Source organism: Salmo salar, chromosome ssa02 (genome assembly GCF_905237065.1).
Source record: "Salmo salar chromosome ssa02, Ssal_v3.1, whole genome shotgun sequence".
NCBI classification, from domain to species: Eukaryota; Metazoa; Chordata; class Actinopteri; order Salmoniformes; family Salmonidae; genus Salmo; species Salmo salar.
The window spans coordinates 17038313-17064559 of NC_059443.1; the positions used below are offsets into that span (position 1 = coordinate 17038313).

The 26247-nt window shown below is 44.8% G+C and overlaps 2 protein-coding genes and 1 pseudogene across 4 annotated transcripts; all 3 read right to left on the reverse strand.

Moving 5' to 3' along the window:
* Positions 1–2744: 2744 nt before the first annotated feature.
* s10ag (S100-A16) lies at positions 2745–11257 on the reverse strand. Of its 2 annotated transcripts, none has more exons than XM_045696000.1 (3): positions 10987–11257; positions 4399–4523; positions 2745–3429 (listed from the first exon to the last, which is right to left on the reverse strand). In XM_045696000.1, exons 2-3 carry the CDS (start codon positions 4516–4518, stop codon positions 3271–3273), a joined length of 279 nt encoding a protein of 92 aa, XP_045551956.1. In that variant the 5' UTR covers positions 4519–4523; positions 10987–11257; the 3' UTR covers positions 2745–3270.
* Positions 11258–16523: 5266 nt separating this feature from the next.
* Positions 16524–17984, reverse strand: LOC106573865 (protein S100-A11). 2 transcript variants are annotated; one of them, XM_014149280.2, is made up of 3 exons: positions 17793–17984; positions 17356–17486; positions 16524–16813 (listed from the first exon to the last, which is right to left on the reverse strand). In XM_014149280.2, exons 2-3 carry the CDS (start codon positions 17482–17484, stop codon positions 16679–16681), a joined length of 264 nt encoding a protein of 87 aa, XP_014004755.1. In that variant the 5' UTR covers positions 17485–17486; positions 17793–17984; the 3' UTR covers positions 16524–16678. The 2 variants fall into 2 exon arrangements, with proteins under 2 accessions (XP_014004755.1, XP_014004764.1); XM_014149289.2 differs by having other exon boundaries at positions 17356–17544; positions 17793–17866.
* Positions 17985–18200: 216 nt separating this feature from the next.
* On the reverse strand, positions 18201–25396 carry LOC106575300 (toll-like receptor 13; annotated as a pseudogene).
* Positions 25397–26247: the final 851 nt, after the last annotated feature.

Here is a 26247-nt window from a genome sequence, read left to right on the forward strand (position 1 = left end):
ACCTGCCTCCTCCTGTTGTCCTTTGCAATAAACAACGCTTGAAACCAGCTCTGTCCCCCCTTGTGTTCATTACACCTGCCTCCTATTTGGGTCTGGCCACAGCACCTCATCTACATCACAAGCCATGTTCTCCCTGGCTAAACAGCAGGGAAAGAATCTTCTGGAGTGACGGATCCAGCCGCCGAAAGCCCCCACATCAACTTCACCACATGCATCCTCCATTGCCTGGAGAAGAGGCAGGTGTGCAAGGAGATGGTGGTCATACACCTTCCATCGCCATGCCGAAAAAACTATTCAATTGTGTTTAGGAATGGGGAATATGGTGGGAGGTATAGAACAATAAATTGTGGGTGGTCAATGAACCAGTTGGGGACCAGAGCAGCCCGGTGGAAACTCACGTTGTCCCAGATGACAACATACCTGGGCTGCTCTGGTCCACCCTCTGCTCGGCTGGAATGAGGAAGCCATGTAGTGTGCCCAGGAATGGGATGAGAAGGGCGGTGTTGTAGGGACCAAGGTTGGCATGGTGATGGAGGACGCCTTGCTGGCTAACGGCTGCACACATGGTGATATTCCCTCCACGCTGTCCAGGGACATTCACAATGGCCAATAATGTTCTGTCCCCGTCCCCTTCTTTAGGCTAGCATCCAGCTCCAAGACTCTGAAACAGACAAGACAATGTGACATAGACCTTGAGCAGTCAATATGGTGAGGCACAATACACTGGATTACAGTACTCTAATGTGGCTATACAGTGCTGATATGATAGTAAATTCACAGTATAGTACTTACTTGCACATATTCATAGTGCTGTTCTTTAACCCTCTGAGTGTCGCTCAAATGGCACCCTGTAGACCTGTTTCATCCGGATTCGGTTGTGCTGTAATACACGGTCCAGTGTAGACAAGATCACCTGGTGAATGTTATTGAATATTGTGTTGTCTGCAATTATGTAGTTCTGGATTTCTCATAGTCTAATGGTATTGTTTGCCACCACCATGTTCACAATAGCGGTCTCCTGTTCTGATGTGAACAGACAGTGTCTTCCACCATGGCCTGGCCGTCTCAGTTCTGCAGAAGAGCCACAAATATGATGACATTACTGTACCGTTGGGCAACGATCCCTGAGTAACATAGGCCTACTGATATGTCAGACTGCAGTATACATAAAGAGCATAGTGTAGATGCCAGGTAATTTACCGGTCGTCATTTCTGAATGTACGGATGATAGATGCAACCGTGTAGCGGCTCAGGTTGGGCTGAACTCTGCCCAGCCTCCCTCATACTCAATCCATGGTAGAGCACATGGTCAACCAACGTGGCCCTGATCTCATCTGAGACAACTGTCCTTCCTCGTCCTCTTCCTCCTCTTACTCTCACTCCTTCACCTCTAGCTCTTGCTTCACCATTGACTTCCATTTTCCTCCAAAACAGGAGCACTCATCTGTGGCCTTTTATAGTGCTAAAGCTCTGATTTCTAAGTGAACAATTCAGCTGCGAGTGTTTACACCTGTGAGGAGTGGGTGTTACCAATTGGTTTATAGCGTTTGCAATTTTGCAGACTTGGTTTAATGATTTGGTACATGAGTTTCAGGTTTCGGTGATTGCGTTTCAAGTTCCAATTTTAGTGTGTAAACAATTGGGAAAAACTGTAATCTGTCATTCTCAAGCATCTGCTCAGTGAACTGTGTCTGTTCCCCTCAGGGCGTGTGGTGTGATGACCTTGTTGGCTGGGCCTGGTCCAACAGCTGCCCTGCTTGGCCTGGTACTGTGTGTTTCCAAATGCTGTGTTGGACCCAGATTGGTAGCAGCCAATTTCAGCTGGTGATTAGGTTAAGGCCTGAAACAATGGTTCTGTCTCCCAGTAGGTTAGATGGTAGTGGTTATTGAAATGAAGTGCAGAACCTGTTGGAACGGCGTTAGGGTAATATAGGAGATCCAGAGGGAGTTTATAATGTAAACAGCTCAACAGACCTGAGGCTGTGGTTAGCCTAGTGGGTGTGTCTGGCCTGAGGCTGTTTGAAAGGGAAGCTGGTACCTGATACAGGATCAGAGGGTACTAACTGAATGGAGACAACACCCTTGACAGGCAGCCATGCATAGCTATCACTTCTGTAACACACACAAACTTATACAAGCAAACAAAATGCCACACAAATCCTACATTCATACAAATACATAGCTATTGTAATAATGTATATTTTAATGACAACTGCACTCCACAAACCAAAACAGCAAACTAAATGTCTCCTTGTTAATCTGTGCTGTTTCTTTGACCAAGCCTTAGGTTTATATAACCACTGAATTGTATAGTGTCTGTGCACGTCTTGTTTTTTAAGTCTGAATGTTAATGTAACATACAGTACTTGTATGTTGCACCCACTACAGCTCTGAGGCTGCTACCCCCGGGGGAGCGGAAAGTAGGATTGTATAGATCTGCCTGCATTACAGTATAGACTTGTTTATCTCTCCCTGGTGCAATGCAGCATTGTATTCTGTTGGCAGAAGACGTGTGCGTGTATCCTTGCTGTGCACAATAGGTGGTGTTGTACATTGGTGTCCAATTTCAATATTCTGGTGCATCGTGGGCCACGGAGTGTAACACGACTAAATTTAGAAGGGGCCGCTGGTGGCCATGGTAGCAGGTATCAGCATATTGGTTCTATAAGGTGTGTGTCTTCCTCATGACACAGGGCGACCTAGAGAATGTCATTTAGAGAATGTTAGAGCAGTGAAAGACGACATGACTTTAAAACATTGCCATGGCTTTTATTTCAACATGATAACAAACCAATTACTGTAGAAGTGTTGGAGTAGTTATACTAAAACATGTGAACTGTTAAACTTAATGTCAAAAATGCCTTCATAAAGTGTTTATAAAACCAGTAACATTGTTATAACTGAGATGAAGATTCGTAGTGTATTGTAAGCATATAAAAATGTTGAGATGAAGTTAAGTCTGATTATGTAGTGATTATGTAGTGATTATGTAGTGATATACAGCTAAGGGAGATTGACAGTTCATGACAGGTCTATGAGCCTCTATAGGTACATGGGGCCTTATGGCAGTGTTCTTCAATTCTGGCCCTGTGGTCACACACACTGTAATCAATCCCATCAAAGCCTTCACGAGTTTCATCTGGTGTGTCAGTGCTGGAATGGAACTAAAGCCTGCACACCCTGTGGGTCACTAGGACCAGGATTGAAGAACCCTGCTTTATAGACTGCATAAGACATCTTATAGAGTGTCTATGAAGCCATATGTAGTTCCTATGAGGCAGGTGTGTTGTTGGCTGCAGTCCTCTGCTCGCTGAGGGTGTTTGCCACGTAGCCAATCAGAGTCATGTATTCCTGGAAGCTGACCTTCCCATCTTTGTTCTCGTCCAATCCCTTACGCATCTCCTTCACTGCAGAGGAACTGTCTGTTCCCTATGAGGTGAGAGGGGGAGAGAGGAAGAGAGTGGGGATACAGAGAGAGAAAGAGTATCATTAAAGATTACTTCCCCAATAACACCTGGTGCTGATTTGCATTATGACTAGGGTTGAGGCTCGGGTTTAACCGGGCCGTGGACACGAACCTGGGTCGTGGTTGATGCTCGGATTTAGCGGGAACAAGGACACGAACCTGGGTCGTGGTTGAGGCTCGGGTTTAACCGGGACGCGGAAACAAACCTAGGGTCAGGGTCGTGGCTCGGGTTTAACCAGGACGTGGACATGAACCCAGGGTCAGGGTTGTGGTTGAGGCTCGTGTTTAACCAGGACGTGGACATGAACCCAGGGTCAGGGTTGTGGTTGAGGCTCGCGTTTAACCAGGACGAGGACACGAACCCAGGGTCAGGGTTGTGGTTGAGGCTCGCGTTTAACCAGGACGAGGACACGAACCCAGGGTCAGGGTTGTGGTTGAGGCTCGCGTTTAACCAGGACGAGGACACGAACCCAGGGTCAGGGTTGTGGTTGAGGCTCGCGTTTAACCAGGACGAGGACACGAACCCAGGGTCAGGGTTGTGGTTGAGGCTCGCGTTTAACCAGGACGTAGACACGAACCCAGGGTCAGGGTTGTGGTTGAGGCTCGCGTTTAACCAGGACGTGGACATGAACCCAGGGTCAGGGTTGTGGTTGAGGCTCGCATTTAACCAGGACCTGGACATGAACCCAGGGTCAGGGTTGTGGCTCGCGTTTAACCAGCACGCGGACATGAACCCAGGGTCAGGGTTGTGGCTCGCGTTTAACCAGGACGTGGACACGAACCCAGGGTCAGGGTTGTGGCTCGCGTTTAACCAGGACGTGGACATGAACCCAGGGTCAGGGTTGTGGTTGAGGCTCGCGGTTAACCAGGACGTGGACACAAACTCAGGGTCAGGGTTGAGGAGTAGTGATACAAGGATAGGTGGAACTTACAGTCATGATGTTGCCGAGCTGTTTATTGACGAGGCCCTGGAAGTCCTTATCTCCGAGACTGCCCTTCCCTTTGGCAGACTTCAGATACACTTCTACCACTGTCTGGATGGCCGACTCCATAGCTACTGGGAGAGAGGAGAGGATACAGAAAAATCTCAAGTTTAGACAATTGAATGCAGCAACTGTTTCACTGGAACTGTTAAGACAAGGTACACTCTTAGAAAAAAGGGTTCTTAAAGAGTTCTTCGGCTGTCCCCATTGGAAAATCCTTTTTGATTCCACATAGAAAACTCTGTGGAAAGGGTCCTGCATGGAACGCAGAAGGGTTCTACCTGGAACCAAATGGTTTCGAACTGGAACAAAAAAGGGTTATTCAATGGGGACAGCTGAAGAACCCTTTTAGGTTCAAGATCGTACCTTTTTATCTAAGGGTGTAGAAAGAGGACATCAGAATAGAAGAAAGAATGAAAGAGGGATGGAGGAAGATGAGGAGAGCCCGGTGAGGTAAACTAAGGAAAGGATGGAGCGAGAGAGAGGGACGGGAGGAGTCTGAGGTAAACAATGGGAGCTGTGATGTCTGATGGAGAGAGGGATACCTGATCACCATAAGCCAGCAGAAGGCTATGGGTTCACATTACTACAGCTAAGACCTGTCTGTTACACACTCTCTCATATATATATATATGAGTCTGTGGTTGGCTAATGTGTTTGTTACAGCAGAACTCCAACAGGATAGTGTGTGTATGTGGCATCAAGGTGGGATATGAAACAAAATCCTACACCTGGCATCAGACCGTGGGTGTGTTCTGCTCTCACTCACCCACTAATTAGGCTAATGTGAGAACAGTCCTAATTGGCCTAGGTCAATATATATCTACCCTACCCCCTCTACAGTATCTCTAACCCCTTCTCTTTTAACATTAGGGTGATGTCCTGAGGGTAGGTCGGGTGATGTCCTGAGGGTAGGTCGGGTGATGTCCTGAGGGTAGGTCGGGTGAGGTCCTGAGGGTAGGTCGGGTGAGGTCCTGAGGGTAGGTCGGGTGAGGTCCTGAGGGTAGGTCGGGTGATGTCCTGAGGGTAGGTCGGGTGATGTCCTGAGGGTAGGTCGGGTGATGTCCTGAGGGTCGGTCGGGCGAGGTCCTGAGGGTAGGTCGGGTGAGGTCCTGAGGGTAGGTCGGGTGATGTCCTGAGGGTAGGTCGGGTGATGTCCTGAGGGTAGGTCGGGTGAGGTCCTGAGGGTAGGTCGGGTGAGGTCCTGAGGGTAGGTCGGGTGATGTCCTGAGGGTAGGTCGGGTGAGGTCCTGAGGGTAGGTCGGGTGAGGTCCTGAGGGTAGGTCGGGTGATGTCCTGAGGGTAGGTCGGGTGATGTCCTGAGGGTAGGTCGGGTGATGTCCTGAGGGTAGGTCGGGTGATGTCCTGAGGGTAGGTCGGGTGATGCCCTGAGGGTAGGTCGGGTGATGTCCTGAGGGTAGGTCGGGTGATGTCCTGAGGGTAGGTCGGGTGATGTCCTGAGGATAGGTCGGGTGATGTCCTGATGAGGGTAAGGATGAAGGGTGATGTCCTGATGAGGGTAAGGATGAAGGGTGATGTCCTGATGAGGGTAAGGATGAAGGGTGATGTCCTGATGAGGGTAAGGATGAAGGGTGATGTCCTGATGAGGGTAAGGATGAAGGGTGATGTCCTGATGATGGTAAGGATGATGGGTGATGTCTTGTTGAGGGTAAGGTTGATGGGTGATGTCCTGATGAGGGTAAGGATGATGGGTGATGTCCTGATGAGGGTAACCCTAGAGCCCCAACCCACAGGTAAATCTCCCATCTGACACTGTCACACCTGAATGCACACACACACCAAAATGCATGCGCATTCCCACAAACACACACCTGTCCCCTGGGCCTAGGCCAATTAGGACTGCTCTTACATTAGCCTAATTAGTGGGTGAGTGAGAGCAGAACACACCCACGGTCTGATGCCAGGTGTAGGATTCTGTTTCATATCCCACCTTGATGCCACATACACACACTATCCTGTTGGAGTTCTGCTGTAACAAACACATTAGCCAACCACAGACCCACACGGCTGGACATCTATCATCATCATCTTCATCCCTCATCACTATTTCACCAGCCTGCGGGTGTCCCGAGCAAGAGACACCTTCTACGCACATGGCCCATAATAGGACAGGCTGTGTGTGGTCTCTGTAGTTGAGTTGGTAAAGCATGGTGCCAGTAACACCAGCTAGTGGGTTTGTATACACGCATGACTAAGTCGCTTTGGATAAAACAGTCTGCTAAATGGAATATATTATTACATCAGGGATGGGCACCTGGACCCCTTTTGTAGGCCCACGGATCAATTTCCACACACATTTTTCAGGAACTCAGTCAGGGTCTCAACTTACTTTTGAGTTAGAATAGTAGAAACACAAGGTGACATTTCTAAATGTGGTTGTGCTTCAGCTGTTTCTCTTGTTATGTCAGTCACTCAATTAGCCACGTCAGCTAAACATGTTATATTGTTATGTCAGTCACTCAATTAGCCACGTCAGCTAAACATGTTATATTGTTATGTCAGTCACTCAATTAGCCACGTCAGCTAAACATGTTATATTGTTATGTCAGTCACTCAATTAACCACGTCAGCTAAACATGTTATATTGTTATGTCAGTCACTCAATTAGCCACGTCAGCTAAACATGTTATATTGTTATGTCAGTCACTCAATTAGCCACGTCAGCTAAACATGTTATATTGTTATGTCAGTCACTCAATTAGCCACGTCAGCTAAACATGTTATATTGTTATGTCAGTCACTCAATTAACCACGTCAGCTAAACATGTTATATTGTTATGTCAGTCACTCAATTAGCCACGTCAGCTAAACATGTTATATTGTTATGTCAGTCACTCAATTAGCCACGTCAGCTAAACATGTTATATTGTTATGTCAGTCACTCAATTAACCACGTCAGCTAAACATGTTATATTGTTATGTCAGTCACTCAATTAACCACGTCAGCTAAACATGTTATATTGTTATGTCAGTCACTCAATTAGCCACGTCAGCTAAACATGTTATATTGGTCAATCTTAACGTGTAGTAATCATGGTCAAATTACCGACCGGGACCCCCATGTTTCATCAGATTAAATGAATATTAAAAACAGCAAACATTGGTCTCATGGCAAGTGTAGAATCGCAGGAAATTCACTCAAAGAATTTTGTTTAGGGCCCCCAAAAGGCTAGGGCCGGTTCTGACTGCATGTGTGAGTATGGATGTGGGTACACGGACCCACAAGCTACTGTGGCACCTCATGATGAGGTCTGCCCATCCTTGTTATATATATTGTGTGTGTGTGTGTGTGTGTGTGTGTGTGTGTGTGTGTGTGTGTGTGTGTGTGTGTGTGTGTGTGTGTGTGTGTGTGTGTGTGAGCCCTAGATCAGAGTGATTGATGAGCAGATGGATCCATGAGTATCTTTTTAGACCCAAACAGAGGATGTAATGAGACTAACTGGTGTGAAACCAAGCTGCCCGGGCTGCACCAGAATACAGAACCCTGGACAGGACTCGGTCAGCGGGAGGGAGGAGAGGAGAAGTTAAGAGACCAGAGTTCAGTAGGTGACACTAGTTTGGTGTTTTATGTTTGAAGCAGGTCAACTCTGGCTCCAACAAGACCGTTTTTTATAGATTTTTTCAAATTTATTTAACGAGGCAAGTCAGTTAAGAACAAATTATTATTTACAATGACGGTCTACACCGGCCAAACCCGGGCGACGCTGGGCCAATTGTGCACCGCCCTATGGGACTCCCAATCACGGACGGATGCGATACGGCCTGGAATCAAACCAGGGAGTCTGTACTGACACCTCAAGCACTGAGATGCAGTGCCTTAGACCGCTGCGCCTCTCGGGAGACAGACATGTTTAATTGATGTTTAATAAACGTCACTAGGAATTTACTTTCACATCCAACTTGTGTAAGAAAAGTTAGGAGTTACTTTCAACTATTCAACATGATTTAGGTAGTCTACACAAATGAGTATGGAGCTGAATAATGTTTATATGTGTTGACATGATAACAGCTGGTTTCCATAGCTAAGCAGGGTACAATAGAGGTATGTATCTGGATGGTAGACTTGATGTGACTGAAGTGAATTACCTCCTGTATTCCACTAGGAGACAATGTTCAGGCAGGAACTGTAGGACTGTGGCGTCACTTTTTATTTCAATGTACCTCTATATTTAGGTTGATGGCATGACGTTGAAACAATGACGTTGTAAAATATGTCTAATCAAATATGAAACGTAATTTCTCCACTGGGATTCTCTGCCTCCAACCCTATTACAGGGGCTGAGTCACTGGCTTACTGGTGTTCTTCCATGCCGTCCATGGGAGGGGTGCGTCACTTGAGTGGGTTGAGTCACTGACGTGGTCTTCCTGTCTGGGTTGGCGCCCCCCCCTTGGGTTGTGCCATGGCGGAGATCTTTGTGGGCTATACTCGGCCTTGTCTTAGGACGGTAAGTTGGTGGTTGGAGACATCCCTCTAGTGGTGTGGGGGCTGTGCTTTGGCAAAGTGGGTGGGGTTATATCCTGCCTGTTTGGCCCTGTCCGGGGGTATCATCGGATGGGGCCACAGTGTCTCCTGACCCCTCCTGTCTCAGCCTCCAGTATTTATGCTGCAGTAGTTTATGTGTCGGGGGGCTAGGGTCAGTCTGTTACATCTGGAGTATTTCTCTTGTCTTATCCGGTGTCCTGTGTGAATTTAAATATGCTCTCTCTAATTCTCTCTTTCTTTCTTTCTCTCGGAGGACCTGAGCCCTAGGACCATGCCTCAGCACTACCTGGCATGATGACTCCTTGCTGTCCCCAGTCCACCTGGCCGTGCTGCTGCTCCAGTTTCAACTGTTCTGCCTGCGGCTATGGAACCCTGACCTGTTCACCGGACGTGCTTGTTGCACCCTCGACAACTACTATGATTATTATTATTTGACCATGCTGGTCATTTATGAACATTTGAACATCTTGACCATGTTCTGTTATAATATCCACCCGGCACAGCCAGAAGAGGAATGGCCACCCCTCATAGCCTGGTTCCTCTCTAGGTTTCTTCCTAGGTTTTTGGCCTTTCTAGGGAGTTTTTCCTAGGGAGTTTTTCCTAGCCACCGTGCTTCTTTCACATGCATTGCTTGCTGTTTGGGGTTTTAGGCTGGGTTTCTGTACAGCACTTTGAGATATCAGCTGATGTACGAAGGGCTATATAAATACATTTGATTTGATTTGAATTTCATCCATATTGAATGATGAAAATTATTATGTTTTTAAGTGGAATTGAACAGGATTTCAACTTATACATAGTTCTGATTATAATGTTGAAATTAGACTGATGTGCTGTAACAACCTTTTCATCAGGTTAAGTCAGTGTATTTAAGTTGAAGTTTTACCCACATTTCAATGTTTCCAATGCTGGTTGAAACGAGATGAAAACAGTACTGGTTGACCATGTTGATTCACTTGGCAAATAATGTTGAAACAACGTTAATTCAACCAGTGTGTGCCGAGTGGGTTGTGTGTCTATAAAGCATTGTGACCTGGGATGGCATGGCTTGCAAGGTGATCATCAACCTGAAAATGTACATATTTGTCTCCTTTCCTAACACATTTAGGGGATAGATACGGTCATGTGGCAGGCTGAATATGGCGGAGAGAACTTGCTGCAGTCTAATGAGGATAATCATATTCAGAAGGCTTTGGGTGGGTCACAGCAACGTTTGAGAAGCACTGCTACAGGCCTAACTAAATAAAATGGGCAGACTTTCACACAATAGTTTATTTCGAGCCAAGTCTACTCACTCTCTCCATGCCTATGAACTGTGTGAAGCTCGGTTCAGTGGACTCGTTTCACCTGCATGAGCTTTGATTATTTCGACGGCCAAGCAGAATCAATCAGCGGGGATGTGATGTGTTCAATAAGTTACAAGGTGTGACTGACTCACTTCAGGCAACCATACCTGCACGGTGCTGTCAACGGCGTTTTCCACAAGCCATTTCTCCCCGCGCTACCAACGTCTTACCGTTCGTGAATAATTCAGGGTGAAAAGACTAGAGAGCGAGCTGTCCTAGCTGCTGTTACACAGGGCCACGGTCGGTGTTGAGGTTGTACAGACTCGAACGGATGTCATTGTCCACAAGCTTAACGACAACAACTACCGAACCGTTCACTCTTCGGCTCGTGCACCGTGGTTTTGCGCCCCCCGCCTTTAGCCGAACGCATCCGGTCGATTTGTAGAGTGGTCCCGAGGTAAAACGGACAGGGGAAATAAATAAATAAAGACGAGCTCTCTGGTTTGTCCTGAATTGTAAAGGGGTTGAGGATTGGGTTACCGACCAGGACAAGCCGATCCCTGTGCTATCATGCTAGGTGGGTTTAGGACAATAGATCCGCTCGCAAACTATACATTATTCATGTTCGGACGGAGGAACATGTTCTGGGAGGCCCATTTGGATCCATCAGCGCAATGGCCTGTTTGAGTCAACGGAACTTCTGACAAACAAGCTAGGCTACATACTTCAGTTACTTTATCTACTCACCGTTAGATTGGGAATGAGAAAAAACAAATGTGCTCGATGTCAGTTATCTTGTCCAGGCTCTCTCTGTTTCTCAGTCTCTCAGGAACTCTTCTCAAGGCTCAAACTTGATCAACTAGTTGCACTCAAAAGAATCTCTTCCGTTTTAGACTTTTTCTTCCCCAAACTTTTTTGTATTGTGTCATAGAAGGGCGTGTGGCTGGGAAAGGGAGGCGAGTGGCTGGGAAAGAGCAAGGGAGATAGACGAAGGGGGAAGGGCTGCCAACAGATTCATTTTATTGTGTTAATAACTACTCTTTACGATATGAAACGTTGATTTGAACCTTCTGATCAACTAGTGGGTCAGGCGGCGACCCACTGTCTGATTCATATCGCGTGATTTCTGATGATTTCCTCGATTATATCGACTGATTGGTTCTGAATGGGGTGTTAATAACTACTCTATAGTTTAGCAGTTATTTTCATGTTTACAATAGATGGTTTATTGTAGACTATAGCCTATAGTTTGATTCTAAAAACTATTTGTAGCCTTATGATAAACTTAGGTATGCTATTATGAACCCTCCACAAAACATAAAAAGTTACTTAAAATTACTTTCCACAGATCAATGTTAGGGATGGCTGAAATATTTTAGCCACCACATTGCATCAGCACCTTGAGTGAGCAAGTGTGAACAGGCAATAAGGTGTGTGTCTGTGCATGGTAGTAGACCCGAGTCATATTTCCACCACACCCTTATTAAAGTCAACATCAGTTAGAGTTTATTCAACCACATTGCTCAGACACACAAACCATAATGTATAATTATTCACAAAGCAAGGAGAAACTTAGTCATGTAGAACTCAGATACATTAAGATCATATTCACAGCCATGTTTTTAGTCAGTTGGTTATTTACACGTAGGCTACATTCTCCCGCGGCATGTATTCATGGATGCCAAGGGAAGCCAGGCTTCCCCAAGAAATGGACAACAAAAATAAACAGATAAAATAATGTATCTTTTGTCTCTGTGTTTCATACATTTTTTTCCTTCAATTCACAAGAGGTTGAATAGATCTCACTGGAGAAAGCAACCAAGCGAGCGAAACAGCACCCCTCTGTCTCTGTATGTGTAGCCCATCTATCTAATGCTGTCTACTCAAAAAGAGAATGATATTGTTGCCGCCTGTAGCATTGAATGCAAGGGAAGCCAGTGAGCATTTGGCCTCCCTTGATAAAAAATGATACAATGATAGTTTATTTCAAAGCTGATTGGCTAAGTAAACTCAGCTGTGAATGGTCCTGGCCCAGCCTGAAAAAGTGTCAAGGGAAGCCAGTTTGGATTTGGCTTCGCACCAATCACATCACATCAAAAGCCAAACGTCATTGACAGAAAAAACTTGAATTGTTGCATCTCGTTGTGTTGTTGTCCTCTGGTGGCTAGCTAGCTAAAATTGGCCCTTTCCTAAATTAGCCATGGATGGAGAGGGATTTGGACATGTGGTTTTACTTACAGTGCATTTGGAAAGTATTCAGAACCCTTGACCTTTTGCACATTTTGTTACGTTACAGCCTTATTCTACACACAGTACCCCATAATGACAAAGCAAAAACAGTTTTTTAGAAATGTTTGCAAATAAAAGAGAAGAAACTGAAATATCACATTTACATAAGTATTCAGACCCTTTACTCAGTATTTTGTTGAAGCAACTTTGGCAGCGATTACAGCCTTGGGTCTTCTTGGGTATGATGGTACAAGCTTGGCACAGCTGTATTTGGGGAGTTTCTCCCATTTTTCTCTGCAGATCCTCTCAAGCTCTGTCAGATTGAATGGGGAGTGTCGCTGCACAACTATTTTCCGTTCTCTAGAGATGTTAGATCTTGTTCAAGTCCGGTCTGTGGGTGGGTCACTCAAGGACATTCAGAGACTTGTCCTGAAGGCACTCCTGCATTTTCTTGGCTGTGTTCTTAGGGTAGTTATCCTGTTGGAAGGTGAACCTTTGCCCCAGTCTGAGGTCCTGAGTGCTCTGGAGCAGGTTTTCATGAAGTATCGCTCTGTAAATCGTTCCCTCGATCCTGACTAGTCTCCCAGTCCCTGCCGCTGAAAAACATCCCCACAGCAAGATGCTGCCAGCAACATGCTTCACTGTAGGGATGGTGCCTGGTTTCCTACAGACGTGACGCTTGGAATTCAGGTCAAAGAGTTCAACCTTGATTTCATCAGACCTTATTTCTCATGGTCTGAGAGTCCTTTAGGTGCCTTTTGGCAAACTCCAAGCGGGCTGTCATGTACATTTTATAGAGGAGTGGCTTCAGTCTGGCCACTCTGTAGCGGCTCTACTGTGCACCACAGGAGAACCAAGAAATTAAGAGCGACATCACGGCTGTCTTTTAGGCTTTTATGTTGATCTGCAATAGTATTGTCAAAAGACAGGACAGGAACACATCAGTCTCCAATGCACCATCTGACAAGCTGTTCTACACAGGCGCATGAAGAAAGGTAAAACACATATCCTATCTCACATCCCCAATACATTGCTAGGTGCTTTCAGTGTTGACAGTACCAAAATACAACAACTTCATGTACAAAAACACTGCAACACAAACAAGTTACAACGTGAAATCGCCTTTATCCCATTCAGACCTTAGAGGGCCAAAACTACATCTCCCATAATGCAACACCATCACTAGTCGGTAGCTCAGCTAGCCGTCTGCATCACAGAAAGGCATGCTAGCTAGCAACACTTTTAGCACTCTGTAACTATATTAATAACAACAATAAAACTCTGAAAGTTACGTGTTTCAATAGTCTCACACTCCCTTATAACAATATCTACAGCATTAACCTTGGGATGTTTTATTTATTTCACGTTACGGACTTCTACAAAGGAGTAATCTGCAACCCATACCTTTCTCTCTGTGTTTTCTCAGACTGAGGAGAACGGGAGCTATGGGTAGTACCAGGGTGTTAGTAGGTGACGTAAGCACCCAGATAAAATAAAATACATTTAATGAAATAAAACCCGAAGATGTTAACATCATTCAGCAACTGTAGCTGCCCACCTAACATCAACAGGCATCCCCAGTAGCGCAACAATTAAAATTAGAAACCAAAAACAAAGTTCCTGGCGATCATAGCGATCTGACTCCCCCCTTCTGTCTGAATTTGGAACATTCCTGTTCGCGGGCTTTGGCCACTGACCCTCAACCTGATTGTTCTGCTCTGCGTTGTGTACTATTCCAATAATCTGACGTTTGCTGGAATAACCATTTTAACTCTACTACAACTCTATGAAAAAGGCCTGATTGGTAGAGTCCTGTAGAGATGGTTGTCCTTCTGGAAGGTTCTCCAATCTCCATAGAGGAACTCTGGAACTCTGTGACCATTGGTCACCTCCCTGACAAAGGCCCTTCTCCCCTGATTGCTCAGTTTGGCCGGGCAGCCAGTTCTAGGAATAGTCTTGGTGTTTCCAAATTTAATTTAACCTTTAACTAAGCAAGTCAGTTAAGAACAAAATTCTTATTTACAATGACGGCCTACCCCGGCCAAACCTGGACGACGCTGGGCCAATTGTGTGCCGCCCTAAGGGGCTCCGAATCACAGCCGGTTGTGATACAGCCTGGATTTGAACCAGGGACTGTAGTGACGCCTCTTGCACTGAGATGCAGTGCCTTAGTCCGCTGCGCCACTCAGGAGCACCATTTAAGAATAATGGAGGCCACTGTGTTCTTGTGGGCCTTCAATGCTGCAGAAATGTTTTGGTACCCTTCCCCAGATCTGTGCCTCAACACAATTCTGTCTTGGAGCTCTACGGACAATTCCTATACGACCTCATGGCTCGGTTTTTGCACTGTAAACTGTGGGACCATATATAGACAGATGTGTGCCTTTCCAAATCATGTCCAATCAATTGAATTTACCACAGATGGACTCCAGCCAAGTTGTCGAAACATCTCAAGAATGATCACTGGAAACAAGATGCACTTCAACTCAATTTCGAGTCTCATAGCAAAGGGTCTGAATACTTTCGTAAATAAGGTATTTCAGTTTTTTATTTGTAATACATTTGCAAAAATGTCTAAACCTGTTTTTGCTTTGTCATTATTGTGCGTGTATTGTGTGTAGATTGATGAGGAACGTGTTATTTAATCCATTTTAGAATAAGGCTGTAACGCAACAAAATGTGGAAAAAGTCAAGGGGGCTGAACACTTTCAGAATCCACTGTGATTCTATGTTCTGGCCAATGATTATAATGGCCATTCTGATCCAACCATAAAGTCATACATTGTGCCTCTGGCCTGAGAGGATGGAAGTTCAACATAGCTAGATGTAGTAGGGTAATATTAACAAGCTGGCTAATCGTTGCCCATGAAGGGAAGTAAGACTAGCAAGCAAGCATTTTAGCCAGGTAGTCTAGGACAACAAAAACTAAAAGCGCGTACTGTATGACAAAGTCATAGACTGTTTTGGCAACATGAACGAGAGGAGGATGGCATTGGTGTGTCTACAAGTAGGGTGAGTCAACATGTTTTTTTCTACTTACGCACACACACACTAAGTTAATTAGACTAAATTGTTTTTGGAATCTTTCAGTTGTCACTGTATTAGGCTAAGCAGGGGTGAGTTGATGATGTTGACGTTGAAATGGTGCTGGAATAATGGAGGCAGCTCCTGTTTTCTTTGTGATTTGCGATAACTGGTGTTCTAAATCAATAGTTGTATAGTAGTCCAAAAATGTCAAAAACATGAACTTGCTTTACCATGCTGTAGGTGATGTTACTGTACATACAATATGCTTTGTGGACTTCCCTAGACAGAGGTTGCTATGCGGGAAAAAAAAGACGTTTGGTTGAATTTATTCAGCCACTCTGTCTTCTTGTCGTCTCGGCCTTAGGCCTATATATCACGGTGTCAAGGCATATGAACTAACAGGTTACAGAGCAAACAACGCAATTATCACAACACATAGGTTGTAATATGGCTTTTATTTTTCTGTCTTGGCTTCCCCATTGATTTGACCCACTCACTGCTACTGATTCTCCCTAGTCTGGGAGCCAGATATTCTGCTGCTTCAGCCAACTCCTTCCCTGCTGTCATACCAAACATGTTTTGTCATAGCAATCATCATTGGCTGAAGCACTAAGACTGCAAGACTGACATCCAGGCTATGTCTACAATTCTTTACTCCTGCCTAGTGCCTATACGCTTAACAATGGTGTTTTTCTCGTTCTGTCCTACAGCCTCCTGTTCATTTGACAAGAGGTACAACCTCCTGGAAAACACTAGCAGTCTCATTCACAACAGGGCCAGAATAAATTCTGCTTACACACCAAGATTCTCAATTTACACAGACAATGCAGACACAGTCTGATGCCATCACTGCTCCCGCTGTGTGTGTGTGTATGCAGTATTAGTTTTAGTCTGGCTAGTTTGGCGAGACATAATTATACTCTCAAAACAAGGAGGGAATTTTGGCTGCGACAGAAAGGGAGAGAGAGGAGAGAGAAAGAAAGAGGGAGAGAGTGAGTAAGGTCAGGTAGTCATAGATACTATAGTTGTATGATTCATCCATGTTTTTATTTTGCTGGACCAATCCTCCATAGCTTTATGAAGCACTTGACAATTTAGAAACACAACATGGGGATAACCATACCATTAGAATAAGTTATCATTGTAATTATATGGTAGTAACAGAACAAGACATGGAGACATCCTATTGGATAAAGCCGCCGTGTTGATTTGCTAGTCGTCCAATCAGCTGCCAGAACTCCAGGAAGGTGAGCTCTCCGTCGTTGTTCTCGTCAATTGAGTCCATGAGTCGGCCGATGACAGCTGGGTCACCAGCGTTCTACAGGGAGGCAATAAGGGCCGTCAGAATCACTAGTTAAGAGGCTTCCTTTCCTCTTCTTCTCAGATTCAGAACCACACTGACTGATCTGATTATGCTTGTCAGAAAAGCCATGTGACGAGAAGAAACCTTTCTACCATCTGAGGTCATGAGAAGGGAACAAGGAAATTAAGCTATTTTCTAGGTGTCACTATTTGGCCATTCTAGAAAGGATGGCGGTACAGCACTTTACAAGCACAAATGCAAATGTCTATTTTAGTATGGCCATACTGATATACCACAGGAGGCAGAGGTTGGAAGGACAAGAGGCATCTGTGCTGTCTATGTCCCCATCTAGAGGAAATGAAGTGGACCAAAAACTGATGTTGTGGCTCACCAACCCTGCTCCTGGAGAGCTAAAGGGTGGACGCTTTTGTTACAGCCCAGCACTAATCATCAAGCTGAATCAGTTGTATTATAGCTGGACTGGAATAAAAGCCTGTGATCACGGGTTATTATAGTATTACTCAAACGTTACCACAGTATAATTAACATGTAATTACCTTAACGAAGTTGGGGAGTTGTGTTTTGACCAGGCTCTGGAACTCATCTCTGCTCAGTGTATCTGAGGATCCATCACTTCCAGCAAACGCCTTGAACTGGGACACGAGTACACCAATGGCTGACTCCATCACTGACAGAGAGAGAGAAACGGGAAGAAAGAATGGAGAAGAGGTAGTGTTCTAATGGGACTAAACAGAATGCAATACAGACAGAGGAGCGGTTATTGAACTGAAAAATCATATAAATACGTAGATAAAATACTACAGACCAAGTCAGGTCAAAGACAGCATTGAGAAAAAACAGCAAGTGTTACAGAGGAGGAGAGAAAGAGACGGGAGGACAGGAGATAGAAACATTAAACAGAGAGGGAGATAAAAGATAGATGTATATTCAACTTATAGAGAAATATGGAGGTAGATTAGAATAATTAACTCACCTGGACACTGCTGCCGGTGGCTGAGGTGGTGAGTGTGTTGAGGTGGTATGTGTGAAGGCAAGCTTTTCTCTCTCTCGCTCTCTCTTTTTCTCTCTTATACTCACCTCCTCTTCATAAAATCAAGCCCCCCCTCATCTCTTGTAAATGTTTCTCATGTCATGGCGTCCATTCCGTCCACTTCAAGGTTAAGGTGTCTGTAATAGTGTAAGCTAAATTACTCCACACTGACCACTGGTTTCTTTCCATGACGTGATTATTGGATTTATACAACACTGAAAAGCACTCACCTTCAGACAGGAAACCACACGTGTTCATTTAACCATTTATTATTAAAGATTACAATACGTTAGTCTAGGCATTAGGCTCTGCTCCTTCGGGGTAGCTCACTGCTAGAGCATGCATAATGTTAAGCTAAGATTAATTACAGGCAGAGAGCAAGGTGTGCTATACCAATCACCCTGCAGGAAGGAAACACAGAACCTAACAGGTGGAGGCTGTGGTGGCTGGTGGGTAAGCAGAAAACAGACATGTTACAGCAATAGTACTATGTCACCAAGAACACCAGCGCATAGCTTGTGTGGGGCAGCCATCATAGAAGTGTGTGCAGAACCTGGTGGACTAAATAGACCACCATATTAAAGTAGAGTGATGATCTCATTGATGCAATATCGGCTGTTGCAACACCCAGGTTTCCTGTCTGGCTGCCATATGAATGTAAAAAGTCGCTATGCTTATGCTAAAACCTCTCAGAACAGCCCTTCTGGTTTACTTAGCTTTGGGCGGGACAAATCAACTTCATCATCAGCAGAAATGAGGGATTGTGTATTGCATGTTTCGCCCTTTGGCTTGCATTTAGAATATTATATTGATTTGAGCCTGTCTTGATTCAAATCTAACATCAGTGTTATAAAGTCAGATTTACTGTGAGTGTAGTTACGTGAATCTCTCATTCTGACCAGAGTCAAAGGGTAGCAAATGATTCCCACCCTCTGGCATGAGTGGCATCTCCTCTCCTAGTCAAACTATATCTAACATTAACCTCACAACTAATGAGACAGAGGAGTCTGAATCCAACTCCACTGAGTGAGGGGTTTGATGTGACATCATGCACGTATACATTCATGCTCACACACTCACAGGAAATGCACAGTTTAATTCCATTGCAGTTGAATGTCAGTTTAATAATTGAGCAAACAGAGCGATGCGGATATAACTACAAAAACATTTGTCCAACACTATTATCTTATGTATTTGAAAATGAAACACACACACACACAGGGCTTTGCCTGAAGGTTTAGACTATTCCAAATCTTAAAAAGACACGTCCCCCATTTATTCATGCAAAGCTGTAGAAATGCATCATCAGCATGATTAGTCAGCAGCTATCACACAGACCAGAATGGCTTATTAACCCTCATCTCTCAGCCTGTAGCAATGGATGTCTCTAGTGATGACAAGACACACTGTCCTTCTGCTGCAGAGGGTTAGAACGAACAGGCCCTGGTACTTACTGAGGAGAGGGCAGGTAGACAGCATACACCACTTTCAAACACACACACACACACACACAGACAAGCACTCTTGCAAGCATGCACACACACATTTTAGTCAGTATAGCTGAGACATCAGCTATACTATGTGGGTCTCTGCTTTAGATGGGAGGAGTGTTGCACTATAAAGCTACTGTAAACTCACACTGCATCAATGAGTTAGAGTGCAACATGTATTAAAAGAAATGGTCATTTACTGGAAACAATATCTAACCAACTGAAATGTGTTGTTTCCATGGGAGAATGTTTAGCTTATTAATGTTGTCTTTGTGCTCAAATACACACAGCACAGATCTAAGAACAGTTAATTGAACAATCAGTGAATGAAAGAAAGGAGACGAAGGAAAGGTAGCCTAGCATTTAAGAGCATTGGGCCAGTAACCGAAAGGTTACTGGTTCGAATCCCAGAGCCGACTAAGTGAAACATATGCCGCCGTGCCCTTGAGCAAGGCACTTAACCCTGTAAGTCGGTCTGGATAAGAGCGTCTGATAAATGGAAGGCAAAGAAATCAACGTCAAAATATTATGCAAAAAAAAAATCCAGAAAGGAGTCACTTGACGTCACCCTTATCTGAGATCAGTAGCTAACACTCCATCTCTCTAAACGTAGACTGTAGAACATCGCGGGGAACACGCAGATGACTTCAGGATGCTTCCGGAGGATCATGCTGCAAAATGAACGTAGAATGAAAGGACATTTGAAAACACATACAGTATGTTATATACTGTAACACTACTAGGGTCAGGTTGACCTTCTGTGTAACTGAGTTACAAAGTTACTCATTACAGTGGAGTGGTTACACTTCAGATAGAAATAGATTACTTTCATGAGAATAGCAGGACAAATGGTGCAAGGTCTGATCTGACCCCTTCTCTCACCAGTTCGTCTGCGTCTCTCTCTGCGATGTTTCGTCGTAAACGCTCCCAGAACGTTACCCTCTCATCCTCATCCTGGGGCCAGTCCAGGTAGGTCCGGGTTCTGGCCAGCTTAGCCAGCCTGCAACGCAAACACCCAGTACATCATATCACTACTGTTCATATACAATGTATTCCATTCTACGTTCAGTCCATTCAGGAGATGAGTTGGTGTGTGTTACCTGTGGAAGGCGGACAGCTCGAAGGGGGAGATGTGTTCTAGGAAGATGAGGATGAGTCTGTGGCTGTGCTCAGACAACAGGCGGTGTGTAGCCACTCTCATCTCCAGGCCACACCAGTCACTCCTCAGGTAGCGTCTTGTCAACACACACACCGTCCTCCTGCTGCAGTAGATGTTCTCAGCGATGTTATCCACGATGCCCTTCCCTACCTGGGACAGGACACAACAGGCTGGGTGCTGTTTATCAATCTAATCTAATGTATTTGTGGTTGTACTTTGTACCATTATAGCACCATATTCTCCATTCTCACACACACTTCCATGTCGAAGTGCGCGCGCACACACACACACACACCTCAAAGTCTCGGTGGTGTAGACACAGTCGTAGTCGTGGCTCCCCCTCCTCCTCTAGCATCGGGGCCATCTCTCCCAGTACCCACGCCTCGTCAAGACTGCTGAACGACACAAACGCATCATACCTCACCTCCTCTTCCTCCTTCTCCTCCCCCTCCTCCCCCTCTCCCCCATCCTCCTCTTCCTCCTCCACCACCTCTTCCCCACACGTCGCTCCACCCATCCTCTCAGACGAAAGAATAGTACGACACAGGGCCAGCGGAGGAAGCGGTATCCTAGCGCCAAGCACAGTAGGGTGCACAAAGCAGCCATTGTGGAGACGTAGGACAGGAAGTCGTCTTCGGTCTGGCAGAGGCGCTCCATGGTGGACAGGAAGTTGAGTCGCTGGTAGTGCCAGATGCACTGCTGTTGCTGCAGGAGCACCACCTGAATCCATAACCAATCAATCATTAATCATCTGTAATCAATATACTGTATCAACCCTAGTCAACACCACCTCTTAAAGACAATTATCAAAAATATATAAATTGTCTGTTGTTGAAAGATTCTAATCAATATCATTTGTTGTTCACAGCACCCGTTAAAGACCAGAAATCATCAAACATAAATACATGATCCCTAGTAAAAACCTGTTACCTGTTATTTATCAACAATAATCTATATGTTATCAGCAGATCAGAGCTTTAGTTGGACCTGACTTGTTCTACCTGTGTTTTACGAGAGTTGTCGGCCCAGTCCAGAAGCCAGCCGTTGGAACAGTCACAGCGGAAGTCGACCTGGTCAAAGACCAGCGTGGAGAGAGACAGCAGGGGAATGAAGACCCCCTCCAACAGGATCAGAGGCCTCTCACTGTACAGCCTCAACACACGTAGAGACACCAGGTCTGTAAACATGGACTGGAGGGAGGGAGGGAGGAAAAGAGAGGGTGAAAGAAAGAGAGTAATGAGAAGGGGAGAGAGGGAGATACAGTAATGACAATGTGAGGGAGGGAGATAGAGTAATGAGAAAGAGAGCGAGAGATCTGAAGTCAAATTTTTACTGTTTGCTGATGATCTGGTGCTTCTGTCCCCAACCAAGGAGGGCCTACAGCAGCACCTAGATCTTCTGCACAGATTCTGCCAGACCTGGGCCCTGACAGTAAATCTCAGTAAGACAAAAATAATGGAGTTCCAAAACAGGTCAGTTGCCAGGACCACAAATACAAATTCAATCTAGACACTGTTGCCCTGGAGCACACAAAAAACTATACATACCTCGGCCTAAACATCAGCACCACAGGTAACTTCCACAAAGCTCTGAACGATCTGAGAGACAAGGCAAGAAGCGCCTTCTACGCCATCAAAAGGAATATAAAATTTGACATCCCAATTATGAACTGGCTTTAAAATACTTGAATCAGTTATAGAACCCATTGCCCTTTATGATGGTGAGCGGACCCCAGACTTCACAAACTAAGAATTCACAAAATTGGACAAACAACAAATTGAGACTCTGCATGCAGAATTCTGCAAAAACATCCTCTGTGTACAACGTAAAACATCAAATAATGCATGCAGAGCAGAATTAGGTACCCGCTAATGATCAAATACCTGCTAATGATCAAAATCCAGAAAAGAGATATTAAATTCCACAACAACCTAAAAGGAAGTGATTCCCAAACCTTCCATAACAAATCCATCACCTACAGAGAAATTAACCCAGAGAAGAGACCCCTAAGCAAGCTGGTCCTGGGGCTCTGTTCACAAACAGACCCCACAGAGCACCAGGACAGCTAGACCCAACCAAATCATGAGAAAACAAAAAGATAATTACTTGATACATTGGAAAGAATTTACCAAAAAACTGGAATGCTATTTGGCCCTAAACAGACTGTACACAGTAGCAGAATACCTGACCACTGTGACTGAACCAAAATTAAGGAAAGCTTTGACTATGTACAGATTCAGTGAGCATAGCCTTGCTATTGAGAGGTCGCCATAGGCAGACCTGGTTCTCAAGAGGAGACATTGCCCACAGTGTGCCATCACAGCAGCAAGATTTGTGAACTGTTTCCACAAGAAAAGGGGTTGTACAACCCATATTTATGTTTATTTATTTTCCCTTTTGTTCTTTAACTATTTGCACATCATTATAACACTGTATATAGCCATAATATGACATTTGAAATGTCTCTATTTCTTTGAAACTTTTGTGAGTGTAATGTTTACTCTTCATTTATTGTTTATTGTCTATTTCACTTGCTTTGGCAATGTAAACATATGTTTCCCATGCCAAAAAAGCCCTTTGAATTTAATTGAATTGAGAGCGAGAGATACAGTAATGTGGAAGAGCATTGGCAGTAACACGTGATGCCATCACTAGAAGGATCTAAGGGCTCTCAATGTGAAGGTAGAGACACCAGGGTCATTATCAGTAGGCATGAAACTAAAAGCGGTTGGAAAAACGATCTATCAATGAATGATTCGATTGATGGACCAATAGCTAGTTAGTACCCTGGTGAGGAAGTTGAGACGACAGTTGATCAGCACTAGGCTCCTGAGCTCCGTCAGGTTCCTGAAGGTAACACTGGGGTCTGTGTGGTTGGAGAAGTTCAAGTTGGTCAGTTTGAGCCTCTTCAGCTTTCGTAGCTGGTTGATGGTGGTGTAGGGGGTGGCAAACTTCTCAGGGTTGGCTGAGAACTCAAACGACTCCAGGTTGAGGAAGTAGGGGGCCAGGAAAATGCTTCTGCAGTCAAATGTTGTCCCCTCGCCCACCTATTTTCAGAATATTTGTATTATTAAGATTACCGGAAAATTACTGGTAGCTAGCCAGATCAGTGTCTGCTGCAGCCAAGTCCTTCAGCACAACATTGTTGAGGCATGACAATAAAAATGAATTGGCAGTAGCAGAAACTTATCTGACTAGCTACCAGTATGATACATTTTCCTGTACAAGATCTGCTGATTGGCTATAAAGCAGTGTTCTTCAATCCTGGTCCTGTGGAACCACAGCTTGATATAAGTTGATCAGGTGAACCAACCCACTGGGCACAGACATCATTTGGTTGAGTTGTCAACTGATGTGAATTGAACATGAAATCAACAACAAATGTCACCATGTCATTAGATTTAGGTTACAAGTTTGGTGAAGAAAATACTAAATGTTCTTAGGTTGATGACTTTTTGCAAACTTGACTTTTTTCCAATCAGTTTTCCACTTTGATTCATCGTCATTACAGATATATTGTTGTTGCTTGAAATGATGTGGAAAGAACATTGATTCAATTAGTTTTTGCCCAGTGGGAAGTGTGTTAGTACTGGAGGATGGAGCAATAGCCTGCACACCTTTACTTCCGCCAGGACCATGGTTGAAGATTACTTCTAGACATCACATTGAGATACAACACAGAGTAACTCCTCATCCTGGCCCACCTTCAGCTCTCGGACCATGGGGAACATGTTGTTGTCACAGTCAGAGGACTGGATCATCTTCCCTCTGAGTTCCAGGACCATGGGGAACTCAGGAGCGGGAACATGGCCTACGGTGAGGTAGGGTCCTGGACCTGTGTCGATGAGGAGGTGCTGGAGCTTGGTGGGGAAGCCCAGGAACAGCATGTTGAGGTAGAGCTGGTAGATAATGTCTATCTCTCCCAGGCTGAGGTCTTGGAGTCGATGCTGTCTACGGAACACCCCATGAGCGATGCCCCTCGAGATCTTGTTCCCTTCCAGGAGGAGAACCTACAGTCACATCATCAATAATTGATTACCATAATCTGTTTCCCCTCCAAACATATAGCACTTAGCACATCAACACAAATACCCTGATCTGACCTCTAGAGCAGGCAGACCCTCAAAGTCGTCTTTTCCCAGCAGGGAGATTTTGTTGTGGGTGAGGTCGAGGACGCGGAGGAGCGGCATCCCCTGGAGAGCCCGGTGGGCCAGGGAGGAGATATGGTTCCCACTCAGATCCAAACGCTCCAGCAGGGGCATACAGGAGAACTGAGAATGATCATGATAACCATCATACTCATCGCCATACTGATTTTATATAGCATCATACAAATATCTCAAGTCAGCAAAGTTATTGTATCTCAGTTAGTTGAGGTATAGACATTAAACAGAAGTGACACAGACTGACTGACCTGATCAGTGGTGATCTCAGTGAGGTGGTTGCCATGGAGAATGAGAGAGGTGAGGTTCCACACCCTCCCTCCCCCTGCAGAGCAGAACGAGGCATTGGTCAGCTTGGTCAGGACCATCATCAGACCCTGTATCTGACCGGTACCAGTCCAGAACCCCAGGTCCATACCAGACAGATCCTCAGAAGTCACAGACAGCTGCCTCAGACCAGGACCACACCTACAGAGTCAGGGTTAGCATCTTACAACATTAGCCTGGTTGACAGATCTGTTCCTGTGCTCATTTGTTGTTCATAGTCATGGCAATGAATTTTTACATTCAAAAGATCAATAGGAGTCCTGTAGCTCAGTAGGTAGAGCATGGCACTAGTAACGGCAGGATAGTGGATTCCATTCCTGGGAACACCCATAGGTAAAATGTATGAACACATGACTAAGTCGCTTTCAAATCAAATTGTTTAGTCACATGCGGCGAATATAACAGGTGTAGACCTTACAGTGAAATGTTTACACACGAGCCCCTAACCAACAATACAGTTAAAAAAATATATATGAATAAGAAATTAAAGTAACAAGTAATTAAAGACAGCAGTAAAATAACAATAGCGAGACTATATACAGGGGGGTACCGGTCGAGGTAATTGAGGTAATATGTACATGTAGGTAGAGTTATTAAAGTGACTATGCATAGATTATAACAACAGAGGGGACCAGCGTTGTGAGGGCAAGGGGGGGGTCTTCCTTACCTGTGGCGGTCCTCATGAGAGCCCGTTTCACCCTAGCGCTTGATGGTTTTTGGGAGTGCACTTGAAGAAACTTTCAGAACTCTTGACATTTTCTGGATTGACTGACCATCTCTTGAAGTAATGGACTGTCATTTCTCTTTGCTTATTTGAGCTGTTCTTACTATAATATGGGCTATCTTCTGTATACCATCCCTACCCTGTCAAAACACAATTGATTGGCTCAAACGCATTAAGGAAAAATTCCACAAATTAACAAGGCACACCTGTTAATTGAAATGCATTCCAGGTGACTACCTCATGAAGCTGGTTGAGAGAATGCAAAGAGTGTGAAAAGCTGTTATCAAGTCAAACGGTGGCTACTTTGAAGAATCTTAAATATATTTGGATTTGTTTAACACTTTTTTGGTTACTGCATGATTCCATATGTGTTATTTCATAGTTTGGATGTCTTCACTATAATTCTACAATGTAGAACATTTTTAAAACAAAACAAAGAAAACCACTTGAATGAGGTGTGTCCAAACTTTGACTTGTACTAATACACACACACACACACACACACAAGGACCTTTTCAAGACAGGTCTCCCCCTG